This window comes from Arvicanthis niloticus, chromosome 6, assembly GCF_011762505.2.
Source record: "Arvicanthis niloticus isolate mArvNil1 chromosome 6, mArvNil1.pat.X, whole genome shotgun sequence".
In the NCBI taxonomy this organism is placed as follows: Eukaryota; Metazoa; Chordata; class Mammalia; order Rodentia; family Muridae; genus Arvicanthis; species Arvicanthis niloticus.
In genome coordinates, this window is record NC_047663.1 from 24,820,087 (window position 1) to 24,833,555 (window position 13,469).

Sequence of the window (13,469 nt, forward strand, 5' to 3'; positions counted from 1 at the left end):
AGGACACACACACACATACACACACACACACCATCTAGGCCCCAGGAGGTGCCCCCTGAGAGAAGAGAGGTCTTGGGAAGTCTCTTTCCTTGTTGCTTGGAGGACAGAACACCAGCATCAGGAAGCATGGACCTGACACACAGCAGGGTTTCAGGAGACCCACCCTTGTCTCTCAGTATGGAGGGTTAAATATTAGGAAGGCAGGAGTGACCAAGGATGCTCAGGACAGCAGTAAATTACCTTGGTGATGTTAGGAACACAGAAGGGATTTGACTAGACAGAGCTAGGAAGGCCTCTTAGACACTCCCCATGTGGGCCAGGCCCTGCCAGGACTTGCCTCTGTGGGGCAAAGCCCTAAGCTGGGAGAGCCAGGAGGCAATCACCACCCACTAGCTCTGCAAGTGTGTTCCTGGACCTGAGGCAGACACACTTCTTGGGAGTTGCTGGAAACGCACATCCCTCTAACTTGTCGACTCTGAAACTTGGGGGGCAATGTCTTTCTTCCGACAAGCCCCTCCGTGGGCTCTGCTTTTTTATTTAACTTTGCAGGGACCTCCTTTAATAAGGGAGAAGTAGCATCGGCCACAAGGAGTTCCCAGTCTGAAGGGAGAGCTTCAGTTCCTTGCTAAGGAACGTGGAAGCCAGAGCCTGGGGCTCTGAGAATGTTGCCCACTCAGCTGTGGGGGCTGGGAGGGTGAGTGGTGGCTGAGGGTCTGTGAAGGGGGCGCCTCAGAGAACCCCTTCCATTTTCCCCCTCCATTCTTCCGAAAGTAGTCTGATGAAGGCATGAATTATTGAGCGCCATTTGCATTCGTTACAATAACAGGCAGGGGAGGGGGGCCTGAGGGAATTGGGAGAGTCTTTTGAAATTTACTGCCACTTACTGCTCTCCTGTGGAGCTGGGGTGAGGATGAAGATGGAGCGTGAGAGGCGAAACCTCCTGGGCTTAGGGTCCCTAGATGCAAGCCTGGCTGGGGGACAGCGCCTTCCTCCTCAGCTGCCTTGCTGCCTTTCACCTCAATGCATGGCCACCACGTTTTGGTTTGGGCTATGTGGATGGCTCTATGGGACTCAAGAAAAGCCCTGGCCAGGCAAATGGGAAGCGCGCAGTCTTAGGGAATCTCAAGCAGATGCTTCAAAGTGCAGAATGAGTAGTTTGGGGGTCAGCCTTGATTCCCACCTAACCCCCTTTCCCCTGCTGGCTCTTGGAGCTCTTTTGCTCCTTCTTGCCCAGATGTTTGCCCAGATGTCAAGCCCACTGCTACAATGTCTTGGAGAAGAGGAAGGAGGGATGAGAACTCTCCATTTGCCGGTGCTCCCTGGCTCTTTCCTTTTTTTTTCCGGGCCTTTGGAGTGAGCCAGGGGGCTGGAGTCTTTGGGAAGGACAGGATAAATGTTAGTTATGACCTGTTTTCCCCAATCCTCACACATGCCGGCTGCTAGCTAAGGAGGAGCACTTCCAGAGCCACAGGGGAGAAGGATCAGAGGGAAGTTAAGTTAAAGAATGAGAAGAGGCGGGGCAGCACCTGCAGCATCTCAGGTGGAGGTAGCTGGCACCAGGGTTGTGCTGGGCACTATGCCAGCATTTAGAAGCCATCCTGCTCAACTCTGCTGGATAAGGAACACCCAGGCTGTTCAGGCCCTGATCACTCTCCTCCAAGAAGCAGAGTTTTCCTTCAGAGGCCTGGGGTGGGGGTGTCCCTGAAAGGTGGTGGTCTGTGTTGTTCTTTGGGACTGTGGGACATTTGTTTCTCTTTAAAGTCCCTGTTTATTCTCGCACTTCCATGGGACCCCTGCGGGTTGGTTGTCCTGATGTAGTGTATGTATAGGGTCTTTAGAGAGTAGTGTATGTGTGTGACCTGTGAAGGATTGATTGATCATTATAATGTGACCCTAGTGACAGACCAAGTGCTCAGCATGTGTGATCCCAGCACTAGGGAAACTGAGGTAGGGGGCTTGTGTGTTGAAGGACAGCCTGGGCTATATAGCAAGGCTGCGTTTCAAAAAAAAAAAAAAAAAATCAACACAGCAAAGACAAAACGGAGCTACACAAATGAAAAATTACTTGAGCCTGATAATTTTGTCTTGCCATGAAGAAGCTTCCTGAGGGGAAGGGTGCTTCATCCTGGAGACATCTTTGGAGCTGTAAGATTCCTATGTGCAGATTCAACCTTTCCCTGCAGCCTTTTTTTTTTTCTCTCCCCCAAACATGGTTTCTCTGCGTAGCCCTGGCTGACCAGGCTGGCCTGGAACTCAAAGATCTTTGTGCCTCTGTCTCCGAGTACTGGGATCAAAGGCTTATGCCACCTCTGCCTGGCTTTCCCACCCAGTCTTGGCGAGTGGCTTGTTGGCAAGTCTAGGAGTCAAGTGTTAAACGCAGGAAAGTGTCCCAGTAATAGGACAAGCATCTTTACAATTGTCACCTCGGAGAGAATGGCCAGGTCCTTGAGACTGAGAGAAACCCCTGTCCTGACTCCCTGCTGTTCTGGCCCCTGCTGTCTGTTAACAGCTGTGTTGGGATGAGATTTGTAGTGACAGGTCTGGTCTCTGCTTCCAGCAGCCACAGGTAAGGAGAGAGAAAAGGTAAGGAAATAGAAAAGAGGCCAGGCGTCCCAGAGTCAGGCCAGCCCAGTTTCAGCTTTAGCTGGGAGGTTCTTACATTGGGCATTTGTCTACACTTCTTGAAGCCTTATTTCATCTCCATTTTGTTTTGTTCCTTGGGTAAGGTCTCACTCACCATGTATTCCTGGCTAGCCTAGAATTCACTTATGAAGATTGGGCTGGCCTAAAGTTTGTGTCGATCCTCCTGCCTCTCCCTCCCAAATCTAGGATAACAGTTGTGCACCTTCATTTCTGATATGTGGCTGACATGGCAAGATTAAATCAGAGACCATGGCTAAGGTCTGATGATGCTCTTCCTCTTGGATGGGCACAGAATATGGAAGGGAAGACATTCTGCCCCTTGGGTGGGGGGTGATTCTGGGTTGGGAAGACCCCAAAGGCAGAGGGGTCTTACAGAGCAGTGTGAAGGTCTGAAGGGAGGAGAGGTGTGTCAGACTCAAGGCTTAATAGCTGTGACCCCTCCTGTGCACAAGGCCCACTGGGTACTGGTGCCTGTCTTGGGCAGGCAGCCAGGCAGGGAGCTGGAAGGGTGCCCAGTGAGTGCCCAGAGGCCAAAAGATGGGCACCATCCAGTTGGCAGAGAGAGAAGCAGCTGGCCTAAAAGAGAAGTCAGGATCTTAACTGCTAGTGTTGTGTGCTCAAACTGTGTGTCCAGGACACAGCTCTTGGCTGCCCTCCTGACATGAACAGCCGGAGCTGAGAGTCCCCTCCCACTGCCTTGCCCTGCCACCTGGGTTAGTGGAACTGGACATTGATCTGTAAGGGGCATTTAGGACCTTGCCCCTAGCTGGGCACGCGACTGGCTCAGAAGCAGGCCTAGGGGCGGGCAGAAAAGCAGGAGAGCCCAGATTAAGGCTGGGACTGAGTAGATCAAGAAGTGGGGAAACCGGTTTGTCATCTGGGCCACTTGGGGTGGGGTCTCCTCTCCTGGGCTCGGTCTGCCAGTCATTCTGCCAGGTGGCCTGTAGGGAAGGGATGCAGGCACTGGGTGGCATTTTCTTGGCCATCTGAACTGCCTTTGGGAATGCCAAGAGTAAATAAAACAGGCAGAAAGCTCAGCCCACCTGCCCTCTTGAAAAGAAGAGACAAGGAACTGATCACAGAACCCGAGGGAAGGAAGCAGGGAGAAGCCTGAGTACCAAAGGTTCATCTTCTGGGTCCGAGCTGGAGATGGAGAAGTCTGCATCATCACCTGGTAGGCCCAGTAAGGTGAACCGGGGGTGGGGGGCGCTCCAGCTGGCGCTTTACAGGCTGCCTTGGAGGTGGCAAAGGTGTCGCCAGAAGAGGCTTGAGAAGACAGAGTCTGTGGCGGCCTACTTTGGGGTCCACTTCAGAAGGGATCAGTGTCTCCTCAATCTCATGCAGTACCTGCTCACGCCTGCGGTAGGGGCGGGAAACCAAAGTTGGGGCTAGGAGGACGTACAGCAGGGGGCGCCTGGGAGCCGGGTCGCTGGCCCAGGGGTAGCTGAGGAAGGGGGAGGGGCAGAGGTGAGGGGGCGCGACCATAGAAGGGTACACGGGGTCTCGACTCTCCAGGCATAGAACGACTGTGTCGCTCTGAGGTCACCTTGGCTGGGATGATCCCCGATTGTTTCGTCCCCCTCCCCAGACTCAAGCCCTACTTCAACGCACCCGAAGTGTTTTTTTTTTTTTTTTTTTGTCCCAAAGCGTTGAGGGTGCTTGGAGACCCAAAGAATCACCTCCCCAGGTGCCTCTTTCGAGGCCACTCAGGGGTCAACGCATTTGTCTCTACCGCAGCAGGAGGACCGCTTAGGGTGGAGGAAGCAGGTGGGGGGGGGAGGAGCGTGAGCGCGCCCCGCACCCTAGTCCCGGCCGCGCGCTGCGGGATCCGGGTGTGCTGCTGGAGGGCGCGAGGAGGCGCAATGCCCCTTCCCTTCCCCCCGCTCCCCGCCACCCCCGGCGGCCCTTTGTACCATCCGGCCACACGCGCGTGCCCGCGTCGCGCGCGCTCCCGCCCGCAGTGACACACCCGCGCCGGCCGCACGCGCGCACTCGCGCGCACACACACAGAGACACACTCGCTCTCGCACACTCGGTGACACGCCCGCGCGCGCGCGCACCCACACGCCCGGCCGCCGGCGCCCTCCCAAGCTGGTCCACCCCGGCGGGGCCCGCGCCCCCGGCCCGCCCGCCTGGCACCGCGCCCCGGGGCTGGGGCCGAGCGAGGAGCCCGCGAGGCGGCGAGAGGGCGAGCGCCAGGCAGGCCGGCTCGGGGCCCCCGCCCCCCGCGCCCCCGCCCGATGGGGAACGCTCCGTCCCAAGGCATGTCCCTGTCTCTCTCCTCCCTAATGTGCCTCCATGCTTAAGTGGAAGGTATTTCTGTTTTCTTTGTGTGTTTTCCCCTCGGCCGGGGGCGGGGGCGGCGGCCGGGCCCGGGAGGCGGCGGCCGGCCGGGCGAGGGATGCTCCGGGCGCAGGTGTTGCGGGGGGCAGGGGACCGCTGCGCGCCGGGCTGGGGAGGACCAGGGAGAGAGAGCGCTGGGAGCCGAGAGGGTCTGGAGCCGGCGAAGCTGGGGACCCGGCGGGAAGGGCCTCGCGGTGCCCGGGGGGGGGGGGGGTGGGGACCGGGGGTTACAATGTAAGGGGGAGGGGTGGGTGAAGGGGGTTGGCGAAGAGAGTCGGGGGGAGGGGAGGGGTCCATGCGAGGTGAAGCCAGGGATGTTGAAGGGGGTTAGGGACAAGGGATGAAGGCAAGAGAATCACATCCCCGCCTCAGCTCTCAGAATAGGGTGCAGGCGCTGGGCTGGTAGTGCTGGACCCTTCGCGCCAGTCCCTCAGGGAAGCAGGGGACAGAAAGCGCTCTGGGTTTGGCTGGGTTGCCAGGATACAAAGCTGCATTCTACACCCCACCCCCTGCACCTCGAGGCCCTAGCCCTGGAGACCTTCTAGCCTCCACAGGACTTGCAGAAACTGGGGACCTGCTCCCCGCTCGCCGGGCGGGTAGGGAGGGCCCTGGAGAGGGAGGGACCGAGGGAGGGGCTTCTGGATCTTAAACCCTCCCCTTGCAGAGGCAAGGGGTAAAGGAGGGCGCCCCCAGCTGGGTAGGGCGTCCCGGGTGATGTGGAGGTGGGGACTGCAGGGGGCTGGGAAAGTAGAGGGGCGGGGCTGGGGAGGGGACTCGCCGTGGCCCCCCCTCCCCTCCCACGCACCCCCCTGCTACGTCAGAAGCTCCCGGGCCAGCTCCGAGTCCTGTCGGTGGGGGCAGCAGGATGCTGGTGGCAGTAGAGGGGGCCGGCCGGGTGCCTCCGCAGCTCAGCTGGCAGGGCCCTGTGGGGCGTGTGTGGCTGCTGGTGCGCGCCCCCAGCCCCACGCCTCCCCATGCAGCCCTGGCAGTGCCTCCGGCGTTTTGCCCTGGCCTGGTGGGAGAGGACCGCCGAGGGTCGCGCCCGTTCTCCCAGGGAGGAGGTTGGACCGAGGGACCCTGGGGGCCGAGGGGAGCCAGGTGAGCCGGATCAGCTGTGATCAAGGATTGCTGAACTACCTTTTCCAGCACCTCTCAAATGTTGCCAGATCTGGGAGCTCTGCAGACCCCAGCTTTGGGAGAAGTGGGGGTCCCCAGTTGGAGCTTTCCAACTGCAGCCTCTCAGAAGGTGTTTGGGATAAAGGTGGGAAGTGGAGAAACTGTGCAGACATCAGTAATAGGCAGGAATCCCGCTGTTCCTTTGGGTGGGGTTCCTGCCCTTTGGGTTGGGGTGATAAGATACCTTCCTCTACTCTGGTCATCTTTGCTCTGGGTGACCTTGAGCCAGTTGCTTGGCTAATTCTGTGCCTCAGTTTCTCATTCCCTTCCCTGTCTCTGTGGCTGGACTTAAAAATGATGTCTCTGATGGAGCTAGTCACTGTGGAGATGAGAGACTGTCATCTCTGGTGGCAGCTGGGGGTGGATGGTGGTTTCTAGCATGGCTGGTGTGTGTTTGTAACTGGGGGTCACTGTGGCATATGGGTTTGGGGTTTGGTTGATGGTGGCTGGTGTGGGGTCACTCTGGATAAATGATCAGGGTGGGATGCAGCCAGGCGTGCTCTTGGTAGGCAGAGAGTTGGAATAGTGATTTAGACTGGTGTAGAAGCCAGGGTGAGTGAGGGCTCTGGACATAAGGGGAGGGGGCTCCCCCACCCACCGCAAGGCTGCCTGGTACCCAGGCACCATTGACTGCAAGTGCAAAGGCTTTGCCCTGGCTTCCTGCCACTCTGCCTTGGGGACAAGAGGGTCTTTGTCCAATGCTGCCCCCAGTCCTGCGTTCTTTCCTTTCCTGGGACGTTAGTTCTCAGTGACATATGACCCTTGGTCAGAGGTTCAGGTGTGTCTAGAAGAAACAAATGTAGCCTCATGCTGGGGACAGGGAAAGCAACCTCACTAGGTGAAGGGTTCCTGGACCAAGCCCTCAGCGACATGCCCCCATTTCAGCCTTTCACCTGCCCCTTTGCTTACCTTCCCACCCAGCAGAGGAGGTGGGGGGGCTCCCTGGCCTTACTTACTAGCCTCTAAGGATGAATGGGAATCTACCAGGGTGCATGGCCCCTCTGAGAGTCCCCCCTGCCTGTCCAGGGACCCACCCAAGAAAAGGGTTTAATTAGAACCATTGATTCCTTTTTGGCTGCGGGCATCGATCTCGATGGTGTGGTCAGGGCAGTGGCTGGGGGCAGGGATGGCACAGCTGCTGTCTGCCGAGTGCTAACCTTGGCATTCTCTGCCAAAACCCCAGCCCTGGAAGTGCTGAGCAGGGGTAAGGCTGGGTTCTCTGAAGCTCCCCACCTCCACCCCAGATCAACTCAGCCGAGGGCTGAGACAGTTAGGGACTGTGTTCAGGTTAAAGGAGGGGTGGTCACATAAAATGACCTCTTTCAGTGAGCTGGGGGCACAGCGAGAAGCGGTGGTGGTTGAGAGTGTCCCTCCTATTTACGGGAAGTCTGGAGGAATGGAGTGGCCTGCGAGTGTCCAGGCAGGTCAGGGACCAGGGGAAAATCGAGCACTGGCTATAAACGTATCTCTTTCGAGGAATTCTGAGCACTTATCTCTAAACCCTGGCAAGGAGATTATTTTCCTCTTTCATTTATGTCCGTCCAGGCCTAGATAGGGACAGGGCCTGCCTAGATGCCCCGCTGGCCCAGGTCTGGCCTGGTTCTCTGACCCCGTGGCCCCTGCCTGGATGGACGGTGCTGAGGACTAGGCTTCTGGCATCTGTGGCTCAGGTCCCTGGAGTTGGGGGCCCTAGCTTGTGCCTGCGGTGGGTGGGCCTGAGCAGGTGCAGTTTCAATGAGGCACTCAGGGGCTCTTTGAAGACTCCTTCCCTGGCTTCCCAGGGCCCATTTGAGCAAAGATAATAAAAATCTGGCCGTCAGCGGGTTTGAGGGCTGTGCTCGCTTCCCCTCCTTTCATTCCCAGCTCTGAAAAGATGAGATGAAGGCTGTTGGATTTGGCTGGAAAGCAGCTCCTGCCCCAAGGGAGAGAGGAGGGAGGGAGGGAGGGAGGGAAGGCAGGAGGGAGGGAGGGCCGGCTTCTTGGTAGCCAGGGATGGGCAGAGGGGTAGCGGCATGGTCCCCAACCCCTGCTAACAACACAGCACTCTCTGTGTTAGGATTCCATACCTAATACCCAGGTGATAGCATGGTCCTTCAGGCGCCTGGGACCCAGAGCATCTTTCTCTGCCCTGTTGTTCCACAAAGTTCCTTCTAGTCACCTCAGGCTCTCCCGTCTTTCACTTTACTCCCTCCACTGCCAGTGTCCCCCACTCCTCTTGCTCTCTCTGGCGGCCCCTCCCCTCTGTCTGTCTTCTCTGCCCTAGCAGCAATCCTGCTTTCTAGGGCTGAGTGGAACGTTGCTGCTGAGGGGAGCAGCCACTGAACAGCCTTAGCCGCAGCCTCAGCAGGGATGGGCCAGCTGACTATTATGGGCTGTCAGGTGCCATCACTGTCAGAGTGCAGGCTGAAGGGGCTGCTGTGCATTTAAGAGTGCACTCAAGGATGCATGGTGTGTGTGTGTGTGTGTGTTGTCAGGCTCCTCTCATGCCACCTCAGGCACCTCACCTTGTCTTTGGGCTCTCCAGACCCCTGCCACACTCACACTTCAGTTACCTTCTGGCTTTCGCCTTCCCAACAGATTTTTCTTTCTTTCTTTTTCCTTTCTTTTTCTTTCCCCAGCCCTTCTGGTCCTTGATCCCTAACGGTACTCTGTCATGCAGCTGTCTCTCATCTCATGCCCAACAGACTACTTCCAGGCTCCAGAGAGGCAAGAGGGATCCAGGAAGCTGCAGGGCTCCGTGCCAGACCCTGGCCACTCTCCCCTGGTTAACCCTCCAGATGATAGATGACCATTAGAAACAATACTGAGCCTGGAGCCCAGCACTGATCCTGTCTCAGGCCTGGATGTCTGTGTGACCTTGAGCAAGTCCCTTTCCTAGTCTCCTTTCTCACCTGAAATGAGGGGGCGGGGCTGGATGATCTCCAAGGTCTCTTCTGACATTCCTTCGGTGTTGTGTCTCTCTTGTGGGTGATTTGCATATGCTTTGCATATATTAATAGCGCCTGTTTGCCGAGGGAAGGACACCACCCACATGGGACCCAGAGTCCCGCCCATCTTTTCAGTTCCCCTCACCCATTGGCCCAATTCCCAAGGCTCCAGAGACTTAGAGGGTGGGAGCTAAGCACCAGAGAAGGTTGGGCCTGCCCCCCTGCCTCTCCAGTGCCCCTGTGCTGAGTACGGCTTTGATGGGTGGGATCCTGCAGGACCAGGCATCAGGGTGTGAGTTCTCTAGAATACATGGTAGATGCCCGGTTTGGTGGATCAGGATGCCCGGGCTTCAGTTCAGGCACAGTGCACACAGAGGCGTGTGGTGTCCCGTTCTTCTTACTCTTGATCTAGCCCCTGGACTTTGGGAATAAAGGCAGGAACTTGAGCCTCAGACACGGAGGCCAGGAGGGAAGAGTTTTTTTTTTTCTTCCCTGTCTAGCCTTAAACCTTCTGTACGTGTATGTGTGTGTGAGAATGTGTGTGCATGTATGTGTGTGCATGCATGTGTGCATGTGTGCATGCATGTGTGTGTTTGGGCATGTGGTGCGTGTGTGTAGAACCCCAGAGGTTCAGGTCTACCCTCCTGAAGGCGTTTCTTCAGGCCCTGCCTCCTTGCCACCTGCACGTGCATCATACCTAGCACAGGGCAGAGCCCAGGACCACAGCCCTTAGCCCTTCTGTGGCTCTTTTAAAATACAAGTCCCCTGTAACTTGGGGCAAGACTGGGATAAAGGCTGGTGGCCTAGAGGAGGCAGTATGAGACCACTGAGTCAAGACCGGTAACTTCCGAACGAGGTGACAGAAATGAACTCCTCCACTAAGGACTGGAGGGGTGGTGGGGATGGCGGAATGCAGTGAGTAGGGCCAGGGTTGGCCTTAGTTTTAGGGATGCGCTGTCCAATAGGTGGGACAATAGATAAAACCTACAGCACAGGGCCTGACTGATAAATAGATAAAACCTACAGCACAGGGCCTGACTGATAAGCAGACGGGGAATCTAGGGAGGGGCAGAGACTGGCAGCCCAAGGCTGGGCTTTGAAGAGGACTAGGCTCAGCAATTCCTAGAAGAGTTCCTTTCCTATATTCAGGCTGCTACATCTGCCCCTCTTCCCCCATGTGCAAACCGGGCGTAGGGCCAGCTACCAGGACACCCTGCCCTGGTCTTCTTCGGTGCTGGCATGAGCAAGCGGTAGGGTGTGGAGGCTGGAAGTCTGCTCTGCTCCCCTCTCCTTGTCTCTGCATAGGACAGCTTGGAAGGAAACAAGCCCACGCTGCAACAGCGGGAATGGAGGTCAGATAGAAACACTTTGCAGGGTGTGGGGGGCCTAGTGGTGTGGGAGTGAAAGCTGGTAAAACAACTAGGGAACTAGCTGGTCAACATGGCACCACCCACCCTCAAGGAGCCAACTTTTGTGGGTGACTGAGGGGTCCTGCATTGTGGAACAAAGGAGGTAAGGAGGAGTCTTTTGTTCCCTAGGACAAAGATAAAGTACATGTTAAAGAACTTAGACTGGTATCTCTTCTGTTGCTGTGTGACCTTGGCAACTTTGTTGCCCTCTCTGTTCTTCAGTGTCCTTGATATAAGAAGTTGGAAATAGAGGGTCTTAAGCTCCCTGTCAGTTGTCTGAAGCTCTCCCCACCTCCTTTCCCTTGAGATATGAAATGCCTTGTCACATGAAGGGTAGGAGGAATGTTTTCCAGCTTCAGCTGAGCCAGGAGAAATGGCAGAAGGCCAAACATTTGATCACACACACATGCACACACTAGCTGCTCACAGAGAGCAGCTTCCCATTCCCTGACTGAGTTTACCTTGCCTGCATCTGTCCTCTCGCCTGGGAGATGGAGAAGGGCGGGCTGGAAGCCTCTGCTGGCCCTGCACTCCATTCTGTTCAACTGTGATCCAGCCCGTGTTTTCCTTCATGCTGCGGGTCCAGCAGGTGGTGGGGCTTCAGCCACCGATCACAGGTTTCCAGAGAACTCAACCAGCAGGCTCGGCTGCCTGCAAGACCCGGGGTGGAATATCCCGAGCCAGGAGAGACGTTGTGTTCCTTGGGTCTCACTCCTGAGGACCCCAGAACAGGAGCTCACCAAGCCCTAAGTCCGCACTGAGGCTCCAGTGTGAGGCATTTGTGTACAGCCTGGGCTGTGTGTGTGACATCCTTATCCTGTGTTCCCCGACCTCAGTCCCCTGATAACTGCTGAGGCACCCAGATAACTGCTGAGGCACCCAGATAACAGCTAAGAAAGTGTCCGGGGTTCATAACAGCTCTGGCAGGCATAGACCCTCACTACTAACCCCAGACGGGGTTCTCCATAGCCTAGGACTCCTGATGTGTCAAACAGGAAGGGCTTTTGAGGGACTCTCCTCTACTGCTCCTAGATCTGAAGGGCCAGGAAAGGGGCTCCTCCTTGAATGCTGTCCTGGACCCAACTGTTCATCCAATCTGTTCTATCATGACAGCCCAAGAAGACAGGAAAAAAAAAAAAAAAAAAAAAAAAAAAAAAAACAAACAAGTTTACTGGAACATCTAATGGACTGAGGTTAGACTTCAGGGAGGACTTCCCAAAAATTGAGCAAGGGGAGGCTGGATGGGAAGTGGTCCTGGTTGGAGCCCACCTCTAGAGTTGGGTGGTCTTGGTAGGGACACTCACTAGGGACATCACTTCACTCCCTTGAAGTATTTATGGTAGCTGTCTTGCAGAGGGGACACCCAGATTCAGTGAGGGAGTCCAGGCAGAGTTGGAAAAGGGTCTGCAAGAAATCTTGAAGCTTCTGAGATCCAGGGCTTCTTTACTCGTCCCAGGGGGCTGGACACTGGGGAGGGTGGTGTGAAGGGACTGGAGAGGTGCTTCGAGCAGGATTCTAATTCCAGCATCAGGACCAGGGCTCAGAAGTTCAAGGTCATGTTGGTTCATTCACAAAGGAATGGGGAGACGCCTCGGCCTCAGTCAATCTGTCCGTCTGTTCCCCAGTTCCCATCTTCCTGATTCATTCTTGCTCTCTTTCTCAGTAGTCTGCCCACATCTGGGCACAGCAGCTGTTTCTCCCCAGGGTGCCTCTCCCTTGGGTAATCGCTGGGAAAATTGGAACCATGAGATTGGCAGTGCTTGCAGTGAGGGTGTGCTCGGGCTCTTAAGTGAGGGCCGAGCCCACACTGCAAGCAAGAAGGGGCATCGCAACCCAGACCCCTCAGCAGAAAAAGTGTGGCTGTCTGTACAAGGCGCAGGATAGACTAAGGAAGAACTTCCCTGTAGGGCGAGAGAGGTGTGTATGAGGGATGCGGTGGAGACCTTGCCAAGGCTCGCAAAACGGCCTCGGGGCAGGTATAGGGAAGTGGATTTTCCCCACTGAAAGGCCGATCAAGGCTTGACTGAACACCTGTAGGCCTCTGTTGGAAGCTGCCCGACCTTCCTGGCTGGGGTGGGGGTGGGGCTGACAGACTGAAGGAAGGTCTTTGGAGCTGGGTGATCAGCAGAGATGGTGGTCCTCTGACCTTGACCCTATTCCTGCCCCAGATAGGAGACCTGGGTAGGGGAAGCTGTCAGGGGCCCCCATGGATGCCGCATTTGGCCTCTGAAATGGGGACCCCAGCCAAGTGTCTGCTCCCCATGCTCAGAAAGAGAACAAGGGCTGTCTGTCTGTCCAGGGGCCCCAACTCTGGGGTCCCCATGTTTTCTGTGTTGGTGCTGTCTGTCCTTCTGTCTATCCCTAAGTGATGTCTATGTCCTCTTCCCCACTGTCCTTGCTCTAATCCCCGGTCTTTACCCTGCGAGGAGCCCCCCACACCCTGGTGACCTCAGAAGGGACAGCTCCCAAGGCCCTGGCTTGCTGCTTCCCACCCCCTGGCCCAGCCCTCTTGCCCCTAGCTCATTCAGCTCATTCATTGGTTTCCTCCTTTCCTGTCCCTCACCCAGGGCTCCAGCGAGCGGCGGGAGGGAAGCCGGCAGGACTCTGCTCCCTCTGTTTAAAGTCTCCAGGTTAGTAAGCCAGGAGGGAGCCCACCACGGCCACCTAGTCAGCGCCCTTCCTTGCCTACAATGGATCACAGTGAGCCACCGGGAGGGCTGTCCCCGGGGGGCCAGGTATAGGTCAGGGGGAGGGGATGGCAGATCCCCATGCTGGGGAGGGCTCCTTGCCTGGCAAATATGTGTCTGTGTGCACGCGTGCATGTGAGTGTGCGTGTGCGAGCACGCAGGCATGTACGTAGGTGTGTGTCCGTGTGGGCTGGGTGTGGGATAGAAGCCGGCCACCTCCACTAAGGGATGAGGTCCCAAGGGGGCTCTGCTGCGGGTTGGGGGATGGGGTGGGAGCTGGGTCA

General features: G+C 56.7%; 1 protein-coding gene across 16 annotated transcripts in view; it reads left to right on the plus strand.

Moving 5' to 3' along the window:
• Window positions 1-3,604: 3,604 nt before the first annotated feature.
• Window positions 3,605-13,469, plus strand: part of Srcin1 (SRC kinase signaling inhibitor 1) — a 65,673-nt gene continuing 55,808 nt past the window's right edge. For 5 of the 16 annotated variants that reach the window (XM_076935865.1, XM_076935857.1, XM_076935858.1 and 2 more), the window contains exons 1-2: window positions 5,837-6,084; window positions 13,066-13,128. In XM_076935865.1, coding sequence (XP_076791980.1) covers window positions 5,961-6,084; window positions 13,066-13,128 — 187 coding nt within the window. In that variant the 5' untranslated portion in view covers window positions 5,837-5,960. Of the gene's footprint in view, window positions 3,818-5,836; window positions 6,085-13,065; window positions 13,129-13,469 lie in introns of those variants that run through there. The other 11 variants (XM_076935860.1, XM_076935863.1, XM_076935864.1 and 8 more) reach the window with 7 other exon arrangements.